This window comes from Sinocyclocheilus anshuiensis, unplaced genomic scaffold (assembly GCF_001515605.1).
Source record: "Sinocyclocheilus anshuiensis isolate Anshui unplaced genomic scaffold, SAMN03320099.WGS_v1.1 scaffold396, whole genome shotgun sequence".
NCBI lineage: Eukaryota > Metazoa > Chordata > Actinopteri > Cypriniformes > Cyprinidae > Sinocyclocheilus > Sinocyclocheilus anshuiensis.
The window spans coordinates 219,446-230,777 of NW_015558623.1; the positions used below are offsets into that span (position 1 = coordinate 219,446).

An 11,332-nucleotide genomic window follows, 5' to 3' on the forward strand; every position below is an offset into this window, starting at 1 on the left:
GTTTTTATAATAAATTGCTGACAGTACAATACTGGACAATGATGTAATCTGCAGAATTTACACTTCAATTATGAGACTACAGTGTTTCCCATACATTGAGTGCGGGTGTTTTTATATCACTGTATTTCTGAAGGAAACCGACTGTCTTCAGAAAAGTGGATGTCATTTTCATTTAATCTTGCATGTAATGTCTGATAAAGCAGTGTTTTTTTGAGCGGAGCGCTACTTTGTGTACAGCCGTTACCGGGGAAACCTTGATCTCTGCAACTCCAACAGCGCCTCCTGCTGGCAGAGAATGAGTTTGCATATATATGCCGCCTGGGAAACACTGGACTATGGTATAAATAAATTCAACTGTATAACAGTGTCACTGCAATTCATGTTATAATGTTAGAATTAAATAATAAAAAGAATACATATGCATTTATCTGTACATAGTAAATGCAGTTATTTTTAAGTGGTTGTTGACATCCCATCTAAAACGTGATTTAGCCAAAAAAACAAAAAACAACAATAACGTTACCACTCTAATATGTCTTGCAATATTCGTGTGTGCAAAGGTTTTGCGCGATCGTCTTGTTCAATATTCTCTGGGTCTGAATCCGGCTCAAATTGATATGGCAATATTGACGCCATCCTTAACTAAACCGCCAATCACAATGCACTGGGACAGCTAACCAATCACATCACATTTAGTTTTCCGGAAGGCGGGCCTTCATCAAACCCGGAACTAATCGAGCCGTTTGTACCAGGATGGGGAGAAAGGTATTGTAATAATGTAAATTATGTAAAAAAAAATGCGTTTTTCAAACCACCAAGCATGAGAGCATGTTCTAGTACACCCCCAAAACAAATTCAAGACATTGTAAAAGAGCATAATAGGACCCCTTTAATGGAATATTTTACCTTAAAATTAAAATTTGCTGAAAATTTACTCAGCCTCAGATGAAGATGATTTTACTTCTTTCGAAACAGATTTGGATAAATTTAGCAACAGCTCATCACAGTACATCACAAAACATCACAGTAATCCACAAGTAATCAACAACAAATCAACATCAGTTACTGTCTTGTGAAGTGAAAAGCTGTGTGCGCGCAAGAAACAAATCCATCATTAAGACATTTTAACTTCAAACCATCAATTCAAGCCAAAATACCTTAAACACCTTAATATTGCTTCCTCCATCCCCTCATATCAAAATCCATCAACATATTTGTTTAGAACCATTTTGGACTGTTTTCGCTTGTAAACGGCACTTGGCCTGTGCGTATTCCTCTCGGATGAGACGACTTTTTTCATTAAGAGAAAGCAATGTTATGGATAGTAGAAGTAGTAGGTTTGAAGTTAAAAACATCTTAATGATGGATTTGTTTATTACAAATACGCAGCTTTTCACTTCAAAATATGTTAATTGATGGACTGGAGTCATGTGCATTATTGTGATGTTTTTATATCAGCTGTTTGAACTCTCATTCTGACAGCACTCATTCACTGCAGCGGATCCATTGGTGATCAAGTGATGTAATACTAAATTTCTCCAAATCTGTCCCAATGAAGAAACAATCTCATCTACATCTTTGATTATGCGAGGTGAACTATAGTAATCAGGACTAGAGCAACTTCTCAGGAAGGGTTGAGAACGTACCTTCATATTCTGCCTTCTTAGAAGTTTCCAGGTTCCTCCATTCTGTGCCCACCAGTCGGCTCAGCTCTCCAAAGGAGAAATCAGGGTGACGAGCCTTTATAATAGCCCTCACTTCACTGCTAAACAGGATGTAGCCACTCATGTTGATCTTGCGCTTGGCTCCTTCCTTTTTTGACATACCCTTAATCTTTGGTGTGGACTGTGCAACGCAAACAGGGGTGTAAAGAAAATGTCAGGAGAATAGAAGTTGATCAAATTAAAACTAGACAGTTGAAGATTTTGAATATATGATTGTATATTGAATATGATAACTAGCTATCAGAAAACAATGGATTTCTGATAATAACTAACTATATAATGTCCACAACACAAATTAATATTTATTCATGTTTAATTGTTTCATGTTTGCTAAAAATCACTAGTTATGATGCACACAATTGTAAAATGATTAATATCGGAATATTCTTGTGCACATAAAACTGGACAGGATGGGTAATGACTGATTTCTTGGGAGATTGGAGTACCTGTGGTGGTGTATAAGGCATATCCACGTCACTGGTTGTAGATGCCTGACTGGGTGGCATTGAGGGCGTCGCTGCTGCTTCGTCGTCATCATCCAGATCATCCATATCTTCATCCAGATCCTCCATGTCTGCAAACTTAGCCTCTAGCTCCTCAATCTTCTTATCCAGCAGGGGGGATGGCACCTTCTGGGGCACGGTGGGTTTTCTGAAAATTAATTTAAAGCATCAATTAGTCGATTAACCCAGTCAGTCATTTCAAGCCTTAGTTTGAAGTCTGGCACATTAAAGGCACAATATGTAAGATTTTTTGTATTAAAATATCCAAAAACCACTAGAACAGTGTTATATATTTTGCTGACTTGTGTACTTACATTATCCCAAATGTTTCGAAGAATGTTTAAATCCAGAGAAATAAGCAATTTTAACTAGTGACAGTGAGCGTGTCCATAGTGTCATTGTGTCGCCTGCCAATGACGTCATAACCCCTCGATTTCCGGTTTTGTTTTGTAGAAAACATGGAAACACCAAATACGCTTTAATATGTTGTGCGTTTTATTAGACCGATGACGACTGCACAGAGTTGCATAATAACAGAACTTTCAAATGTATCTAGTATGATAAAACATGACCGGAAGGAGCGGAAGCGGTTGACTGTGTCATAATAAAAGCTCCGCTGCTTTCGAGCCGTGTGTCACGCTAGTTCAGCGGCCTCGTTTCGCTTCGACGGCTTTCAGCCTCACCCTGCTTCATTCTACTACGTTAACAAATCATTAGCTCATCCATGAACATGATTTCTGCCCGAGTCCCGTCGGATTGCATCGGCTGTGGAGATGAATACGACAACTCCCATGATTCTGATCTTTAAAAAAGCATCATATGACCCCTTTAATAACAGCAATAAGACATACTAAGGAACTTTTGAATAACCTCTTCATATTCACATAAACACACTCTGGCTGTAACACATACTGCCCACTAAAAGTAAGGTAGGAAAGTAAAAAGCACCTAAAGTAGAAGATCTCATCATCAACCACTTTGGCTGAGAGGGAAAAGCGTTTAAGGGCTTTAAACTTCTTCATATGCTTTTCACTCTCAATGTAGCGACTTTCAAACAGGAGCATGTCTTCTTCTGGACATTCAGTTGGTCTGCAGGACAGTATGTCCTTAAAAGAGGAGACCACACATTTCCCTGTGAAAAGAAAGATAAAGACTTAAAATTTGGTCTATAGTAAATTTTCAAATAGAGTCAGTTTTTTTCCAATACAAGGTAAGGAACCGAAGAAGAGAACAGAGGAATTAAAATGAAAATGTTCAAGCACTTAATCAGCTGTATAACTCCCATTTGTGGGAATGCAGTCTTAGAAGTTTCAACATGATAAATTTGCTACTGGATCTGCAATCATTTATTTCACTTGGCTGCTTTTTGTTCGTACTCGAGCCAAGTGATCCCGCACAAGTGATTCAATTATGCATTCAGGGTTTGGAGGTGGCTAGTTTTAATAATAATAATAATAATTAATAATTTAATAATAATTTATGCATTTAGCAGACGCTTTTATCCAATTCAGGCTATACATTTTTTACCAGTATGTGTGTTCCCCTGGGAATCGAACCCACAACCTTTTGCGCTGCTAATGCAATGCTCTACCACTGAGCCACAGGAACATAGTATAGTATAGTATAGTTTTTGCAAACTTCCACAAGAAGTAGGAATTCATTGTATTTCCAGTGTCTTTGTGAAATGAAAAGTCTCTCAGCATGTTAATGATCCCAAAGGCACCAGCAGGTGACAAGAATGGTTGGCAACACTAGGATTTCATTACAATTACAATGAATTCACTCCGTGCCCATACCTAAGATGCAGGTCATAGGACAGGTCTCCTCCAGGCTGCTGAGGAACACCTCACGTTTGTAGAACATCTTTGTTGGCTCATGTTCTGTTTCCTCAGGGTGGATGAAGATGGGTCCAAAGAAGAATGCTGCTCCATCCCGCAACCACATCTTCTCGATTCTGTCCATATCAACCATAACAACTCAGACTATTGCTGTAGGCTTATATTACTGTCAAATCTTTGTGGTCAATGTGTACTTTTATAATGAGGTATGTCTGTAAAATAAGCATGATTGTGCCCACCTGCCAACTCGTGGTCGCACCAGCCTGTGGGAGCGTATGTAGACACAGTCACCCAATTTAAGCCACATGTCATTGTAGCGGAGCTGTTCATAGTACTGGCATCCAGGCTCCCCATTGGCCACTTCGACTGGAACGTCTTCTTGCTCCTGTGGAGAGTAGGTTCAAAATAGTGTTATATGATTAATTTAAGAAAAAAAAAAAGTACTCAAAGTCATTAATTTCCTTCATACCTTCTCGACGAAGCCCCCGTTCTCTCCATCAGGAAGATCAGACACTTTGTCTTTAGCACTGACAAACATGGAGGCAACTCTGACTATGGGTAACGGAACCTCCCGAGGGACTAGTTTGACAGAGCTTGGTGGCATGGACCATATTTTGATCTTCTTGAAGGTTTTGGTCCTGGCAGTGTAGCGGGATTCGCAGACATAGACGTCTTCGGGTCTAAAGCCTTCCGGTTGCGACTTAAAATACTCCTAAAACAATAATCCCACATTCAAGAGAATTAAATGCAACATACATCAAGAGCTTGGAGGAACATATTGAAAGTAAAGTATGAGAATATAGACATACATATTTAGCATTAATAAAGAATTATATATATATATATATAGAATTATATACATCTCATTAATTTTACTTTCAGTGCAACGCATAGCCTCTTGTGGCTTAAAGATGACAAAGTGGCTTTGTCATATACATTTATAATTAATTTAAACATATCTAACATAAAACATATTTTGGCTGTGGCTCATGTTACTCACCTTTACGAACAACACAACACATTTCCCCAAGATCTTGCTGAAAGACACACGGTTATTGTAGTCGCTCTTGAATACTTCCTTCTCCAGAAACTTGCGCGTTGCCAGATGGAAAGTTTCTCCTGGACGATAAAACAAACATCCATACATCCACTGCTCACCTGCAGTCAATGTGGACAAATGAAGGTGATATGTCAGTGAAAAAGCAATAGAGAATTAAGCAACAGCAATAAAGAAAAAGTGAGAATGTGTGCACCAGCTTCGTCCTTCCAGAGTTTCTCAATGCAGACAATGTGAGGCTGCAAATTCGCTTCTGAAGGCTGAACATACACACAATCTCCCACGCTGTAGGTGTTGTTCTCAAAGTTGCAGTCCTGACTATATGAGCTTTGAGGACCAGAGGGCCACTGGCTTCCTGCAGCACCCTCTGCTTTGTCCTCTTCTGGAAGAGCTATTAATCATAAAAGCAAAGTGCACATTATTACACTTCTATAACAGTCATTATAGCAGCAAGACTTTAAAGGGTATCCCAAGGTGTTACATAGCTTTAAAAATGCTAAAAGCAACAGCGAAGAAATTTCTGAAAACATCAATAGCAAAGAACCTTTTTTGTCTTCCTCCCGTTTCAGCCGATCTTCCTCAATTTCTTGGGGCAGTTTCTCTCTCTTCTCTTGATCTATGTCGGCATGCAGATGTTTGGATGTGTAGCTCAGTGCTGGGGTCAGCAAGATTTCGCCATTCTTGCACAGCTCGTCACGGATCTTCACAAAGAAATGCTGTAACTCCACAGAATCCTCAAAGATCTCAGAATCGGTCCTGAAAGTGCACAACAGCTGTAATGAATTCTGAGATTACCGTTTCTAAAACTGACTTCTATTCATGATGACTCTACCGTCAAACTTCAATCTGTTAGACTTGAATGGAGCTTAAAGGAATTATTCATGAAGATTTTTTTCATCATTCACTCTGATGTCGTTCCAAAATCTTTTCTTCCATGGAACTATTGCTATTATGTTGCCAAATATGCCAGAGTGTTCAATGCAAAGCATTTAATAAAAACTGAAAAGCTAAACTACAGGATTACCTTTGATACACTTTCACAGACTGCATACATTTTAAATATTTTAAAGTCATATTTCAAGTTTTAAAATAATATTGTCACTGATTACATTTATTTAGAAAATATTTTCAAATAATGGAAATAATTTGTGTATTGAATATACATGTCTTGAATTCATTCAGTTGTGTTAAATGATCACTATACTTTTACTATACCTACTCTAAACATCATGAAAAATACTCTTCTGGTAAAATGTGCTTTTATTTTTTTGAAATTCCCTATTTTATATTTTAGAAAACAGAATTTTTTTTTTTTACCATTCAGTTTTTTTCCATACTTATCCTGACCTGGAAATAACTCAAATCTAAGTTCCTACTTTTCCATACTGCATAGGAACCCTTACATAATAAAATATTGATAATAATAATATGCATAATAAATGTCCCATAAAAGTGGTCCGATATGACTCACTCATATGCTAAATTGAGGAATGAGGTTTGAAAAAGACACAACGAAAGGAAGAGAAAACACTGGCTCATAGAGCAAGTCATATGGAGCCTTTTCTTTTTTTTCCTGCCATTTTTAAAGCCTAATGCCATTCCTGTTCATTTTATAGAAAGTGACATCTTTTGAATTCCAGTTTCTTTAATGATGACAAGAATAGCTGATTTTCACACTCTTCCTTGCTTACCTGTTGAGACGTCTTGCTTTCTCCAGCACCTCAAACACATGCTCTTGGAACACATCCAGTCTCCGATAGCGACCACGATCCACATTATTACGAATAATCTCTAAAGTGAGGGGTGGGTCCTCTGGGTTAGCAGGGTCAATGGCGGGAACCTCCGCCAAAGAGTCACTATAGCAGCGGCCTTCGTCATCCTGGTGACCCATCATCGAAACGAAGAGGTTCCGGATGAGCTCATGCACGAGAGAGGCAACTGACAAACCACCCAGTCCACCTTCATCTCCATCCTCTTCCTCCTCCATCTGTCGACGAGCTTCCAGAAAGGCTCGATGGAGCAGCAGTGCATCTCGGTATATTAAAGACTCTGGCTCGTTGTAGGTGCAGGCGTTGTTGAACATAAGAATTAAATCTTCTGCTAGCGAGTCGACGTCTTGGTAGCGTCCCTGCACCATGTAGCTGCGTATACGCTCCATGTCAATAGGACGCTTAATGGCGGCGTAATAGTCAGGCAGCTCAGAACGTGAAGGCAGACGCTGGAAGACGGTGCTGAGACGTCGGCCACGATTGTCTGTGAAGTTGCGCACAGCTTCGTAGAGATCAGTAAGCTTCTGCTGGAGTGGTGTGGTGTGAGTGCGGGCCTTTTTAGGGGAGGCAGCAACTCCACTACGGCCTAGAAAAAAAAGGAATTTAGTAAAAAAAATAAAATAAAAAAAAAAGTAGTTAAATCTAAAATGATGGTCTTCATTAGTTCATTAAGGTGTCCAATTTTAGCCAAAAAACATACGAAGCTTGAGTTTGGGAGAGCCCATGTCATCTTCCTCGGGGGGAGGGCCAAGCTCCTTCTGTTTATCCTTAACCATCTTCTCCAAGATGTTCGCATCATTATAAACCTGCGGGTAAAAAAATGAAATGGCAAGCATAAATTTCAAATTATACTATTAGGTCTATTCAATTTTAGACACGATATTCTCACACAATTAAATAATGAAGCAATATTATTTTCTGGATGAACTGTTCGTTTAACTGCTGTAGTACATCTCATTCTCATCATAGACATACTTGCAAAAGATAAGAATGAGTGCCTAAAGTTAGACAGAAGTTTCTTATGCTCACCAAAGCTGCATTTTTTGGCTCAAAAACAGAGTAAAAAACAGTTATATTGTGAATTATTATTACACTTTAAAATAACGTTTTTTTACATTTTTATATATTTTAAAATGCAACTTATTCCGGTGACACAAAGCTGAATTTATTAGCATCATTACTCCTGTCTTCAGTGTCACATGATCCTTCAGAAATCATTCTAATATGCTGATTTGCTGCTCAAGAAACATTTTTTATTATTATTATCAACATTAAAAATGATTTTTGTTGCTTAATATTTTTTGTGGAAACCGTGACTTTTTTTTTTTGAATTCTTTGATGAATAGAAAATTCTAAAGATCTGGACCCCAAACTTTTGAACAGTAGTGTATTACAATTTAGCATTCAGCTTGAATAAAGTTATGATGCCCACCTGAGATCCTTCCTCATTATAGTGGCGGGCATTACGAAACATAAGCTTCATGCCATCCATAAGTGCTTCCTCATTGTTATAACGCTCAGTACGGATATTGTTCTCGATGGTACGCAGGTCCATTGGATCTTGGATGATCTGGTAGTAGTCTGGGTAATCCTTCTTAGAGGGCTTCACCATGAAGAGATCACAGAGGTGCCGTCCAGTGCCTGCCTCACGTGCCTCAGTCACTGCAGCATACAGCATCTTCATTCGGTTTTTCTTGGTGTTCTTCTTGTGGCTTTAAAAACCAGATTATGGTAGCAAAAAGAAAAGAATGCTAAAAAATTATTCCTGATTGCAAGTCATATGGGTGAAAAATAATGCGAGTAATGTCATTTAAAAATCACCTTTTCCTTTTACCACTTCCCAATTCTGAATTTGCAGTAGAGACGTCCACTTCATTGTCATCTCGGAGCTCTCTTTTCTTTTGCTAGAACACAAATTCAACCAAAATAACCCTTTTACTCATTTCCCTGAAACACTAGGACATTCCTGCAATAGGTTTCTCACTAGGTTTTGGAGAAGAGCTTTAGTTCTTAAAGCAGACTGACCTGCATTATTTGCTGTAACCTCTGAGCACGTTTCCTTTTACCACTTCCCAATTCTGAATTTGCAGTAGAGACGTCTCCTTCATTGTCATCTCGGAGCTCTCTTTTCTTTTGCTAGAACACAAATTCAACCAAAATAACCCTCTTTTACTCATTTCCCTGAAACACTAGGACATTCCTGCAATAGGTTTCTCACTAGGTTTTGGAGAAGAGCTTTAGTTCTTAAAGCAGACTGACCTGCATTATTTGCTGTAACCTCTGAGCACGTTTGTATATGGTGGAGTTGGGCATGTTGTAGCGTTTAGCATTCTCAAACATTAACGTGAGGTCAGCCTCAATCTGCTCAACTCCTTCATAGTCCCCATTCTTCATTTTATCCCTATAAAGAATATAAAACATGAAAAGTGTGTGTAAATGTTTACTGTTTTCAAACTTTACGATTCAAATTAGTAGATATATCATGTGGGTTATGCACACCTGATCTGTTGTAGGCAGATGGGGTTTTTGATCTGATGGTAGTAGTCTGGGTATTCCCTTCGTGTGGGCAGTTGGAGGAAGGGTTCAGCGAGAAGCAGCCCCTGAACGCTTCGGGCTCCTCGCATTGACTGGTACAACAAGAAGATTGGGTCACCTGCACTGAGACCGCAATCGGCCTCCGATTCTCCAGTGTCATAACGTACAGTGCCTGAGACAAAGTATAATGACAGACAAAGTTACTTCAAAGAACAATCCTTCAGATATATTAAGTTGCAGACCTTGCCAATGTATTTTTGAATAAGTAGAGTTGGCAGACTCTCTCAAATGGATTGCTATAGACCAGGGATGGGCAACTGGCGGCCTTGGCCCGCTGGATCATTTTAGACTCAGATGATCCATTTTAAAACATTAGAAAAGCAAGTCACGTAAAAATTGCTTTCAGTTTATGATGTTAATACTATCTCCAACCAGGAGAGGTCGCTAGTTTCCTGCCGCTCCCCTATTAATTTCAGCATAGTAGGACGTGCACTCTGATGTAAACATTCATTAACATTAGCAAATAATAAATGAAAAACTGTTGCTATATGGATTAATATGACGATTAAACTTCAAAAGGATACGATTTCACTGAATAAACTTGAGCGCTGCAGGTCAGCTTTGTGTACTGCGATTACCGGGGAAACCACTATATGCGCAGTTTCGAAAGTGAAACCTGCGGGCAGAGAACGAATTTGCTTTTTCAATAAGCCCATCTGCTATTTTTGCTACATATTTTTAAATGTGAACCAGTGGATCGACAAAAAGCTAATGCATTATAAAAATCTAAACAATTAAGACACTAAGATATATTTATATATGTTATTTAATATAATAATTCATTGATGGTAATTGTTTAAATTAATGTAATAATTGATACTTTTGACTCATCCCTTTTCTTAAAAAATTGTTTAAAGGCTGAAATGTGAAGTGCAGATCCTTTTAGGTTGTTTTGAGAATGTTCTGTAGGCTACTAATAAAAAAGGACCTCTGTATATTTGTTTGTTGCAAATTTACAGACAATGCAATTGAAATGTTTACATTGGCTTGTCGGGGTAATATTTCTGTCCACTGACAACAAAGTTTTCCTTCTGAATTAGCATAACTGCACAAGTTTTATACTTAATAAAATCTTTAAAAACAAATGACATTAGTTATACTTTAATTTCCTTCAATAAAAAGGAAATAGAGTAAGACGGTGTAAAAGGTGTGTGGATGTGGATGAGTAATCTGGCCCCTTGGTATAAAGGAGAAAAAATGCTGGCCCTCGTCACTATCAAAGTTGCCCATCCCTGCTATAGACAATGGGAACTGCAGATACGTACCTTTGAGAATAGAGTCTTCTTCACTTTCAGATCCAGCCTGAAGAGCCATAGTGATGGCAGACAGCCGGTCACCCTGAGCAGACCTCCGATTTCTAGCAAAACACAGCATGTTACAGACTAAAACATGCATCTTCAAAGCAACCAGTTGAGGAAAAGAAGAAATACCTGATGCGGAGGCTAGATTTAGTGGGTTCAGCCTGCTCAATCTCAGTCCTTCTCTGGGCAAATACCTTCTTAATTGTGTTTGCATCCTTTAAAAAGACAAAAATTAGTTTATGTTGTATACAAGGAGTTATAGTTGATGAATAGACAACAAGGGTATAAAGTGCACAAACCTTGAAAACTTGTGACCCTGGCTCATTGTATGCTTTGGCATTTTTTGTCAAAAGATCAATGTCCTTGGCCATGGCACTGATGGATTTGTAATGTCCCGCCTAAAAACAGAACACAGCAAGTAAGCCATTTCATGTCAATATTAGAGATTTCTGATTCATTGTGTAAATAACTAGAAGAATAACAAAGTGCAGTACATGGTAAAACTATTGCGCTACAAACCAGTGTGTTTCCGATTATGATGATAA

At 38.5% G+C, this 11,332-nt stretch overlaps 1 protein-coding gene across 1 annotated transcript in view; it reads right to left on the reverse strand.

Annotated features, from left to right (window-relative positions):
- LOC107680689 (protein polybromo-1-like) overlaps positions 1-11,332 on the reverse strand; it is a 15,860-nt gene that overhangs the window by 1,087 nt on the left and 3,441 nt on the right. The window contains exons 8-25 of the mRNA XM_016476698.1: positions 11,087-11,185; positions 10,917-11,002; positions 10,752-10,843; positions 9,391-9,598; positions 9,151-9,292; positions 8,713-8,795; positions 8,324-8,603; positions 7,592-7,697; positions 6,814-7,477; positions 5,667-5,878; positions 5,319-5,513; positions 5,066-5,223; positions 4,535-4,777; positions 4,305-4,450; positions 4,024-4,181; positions 3,176-3,359; positions 2,171-2,375; positions 1,647-1,845 (exon numbers count right to left, since the gene is read on the reverse strand). Of these exons, the coding sequence (XP_016332184.1) occupies positions 1,647-1,845; positions 2,171-2,375; positions 3,176-3,359; positions 4,024-4,181; positions 4,305-4,450; positions 4,535-4,777; positions 5,066-5,223; positions 5,319-5,513; positions 5,667-5,878; positions 6,814-7,477; positions 7,592-7,697; positions 8,324-8,603; positions 8,713-8,795; positions 9,151-9,292; positions 9,391-9,598; positions 10,752-10,843; positions 10,917-11,002; positions 11,087-11,185 (3,460 nt within the window). The remainder of the gene's footprint in view (positions 1-1,646; positions 1,846-2,170; positions 2,376-3,175; positions 3,360-4,023; positions 4,182-4,304; positions 4,451-4,534; positions 4,778-5,065; positions 5,224-5,318; positions 5,514-5,666; positions 5,879-6,813; positions 7,478-7,591; positions 7,698-8,323; positions 8,604-8,712; positions 8,796-9,150; positions 9,293-9,390; positions 9,599-10,751; positions 10,844-10,916; positions 11,003-11,086; positions 11,186-11,332) is intronic.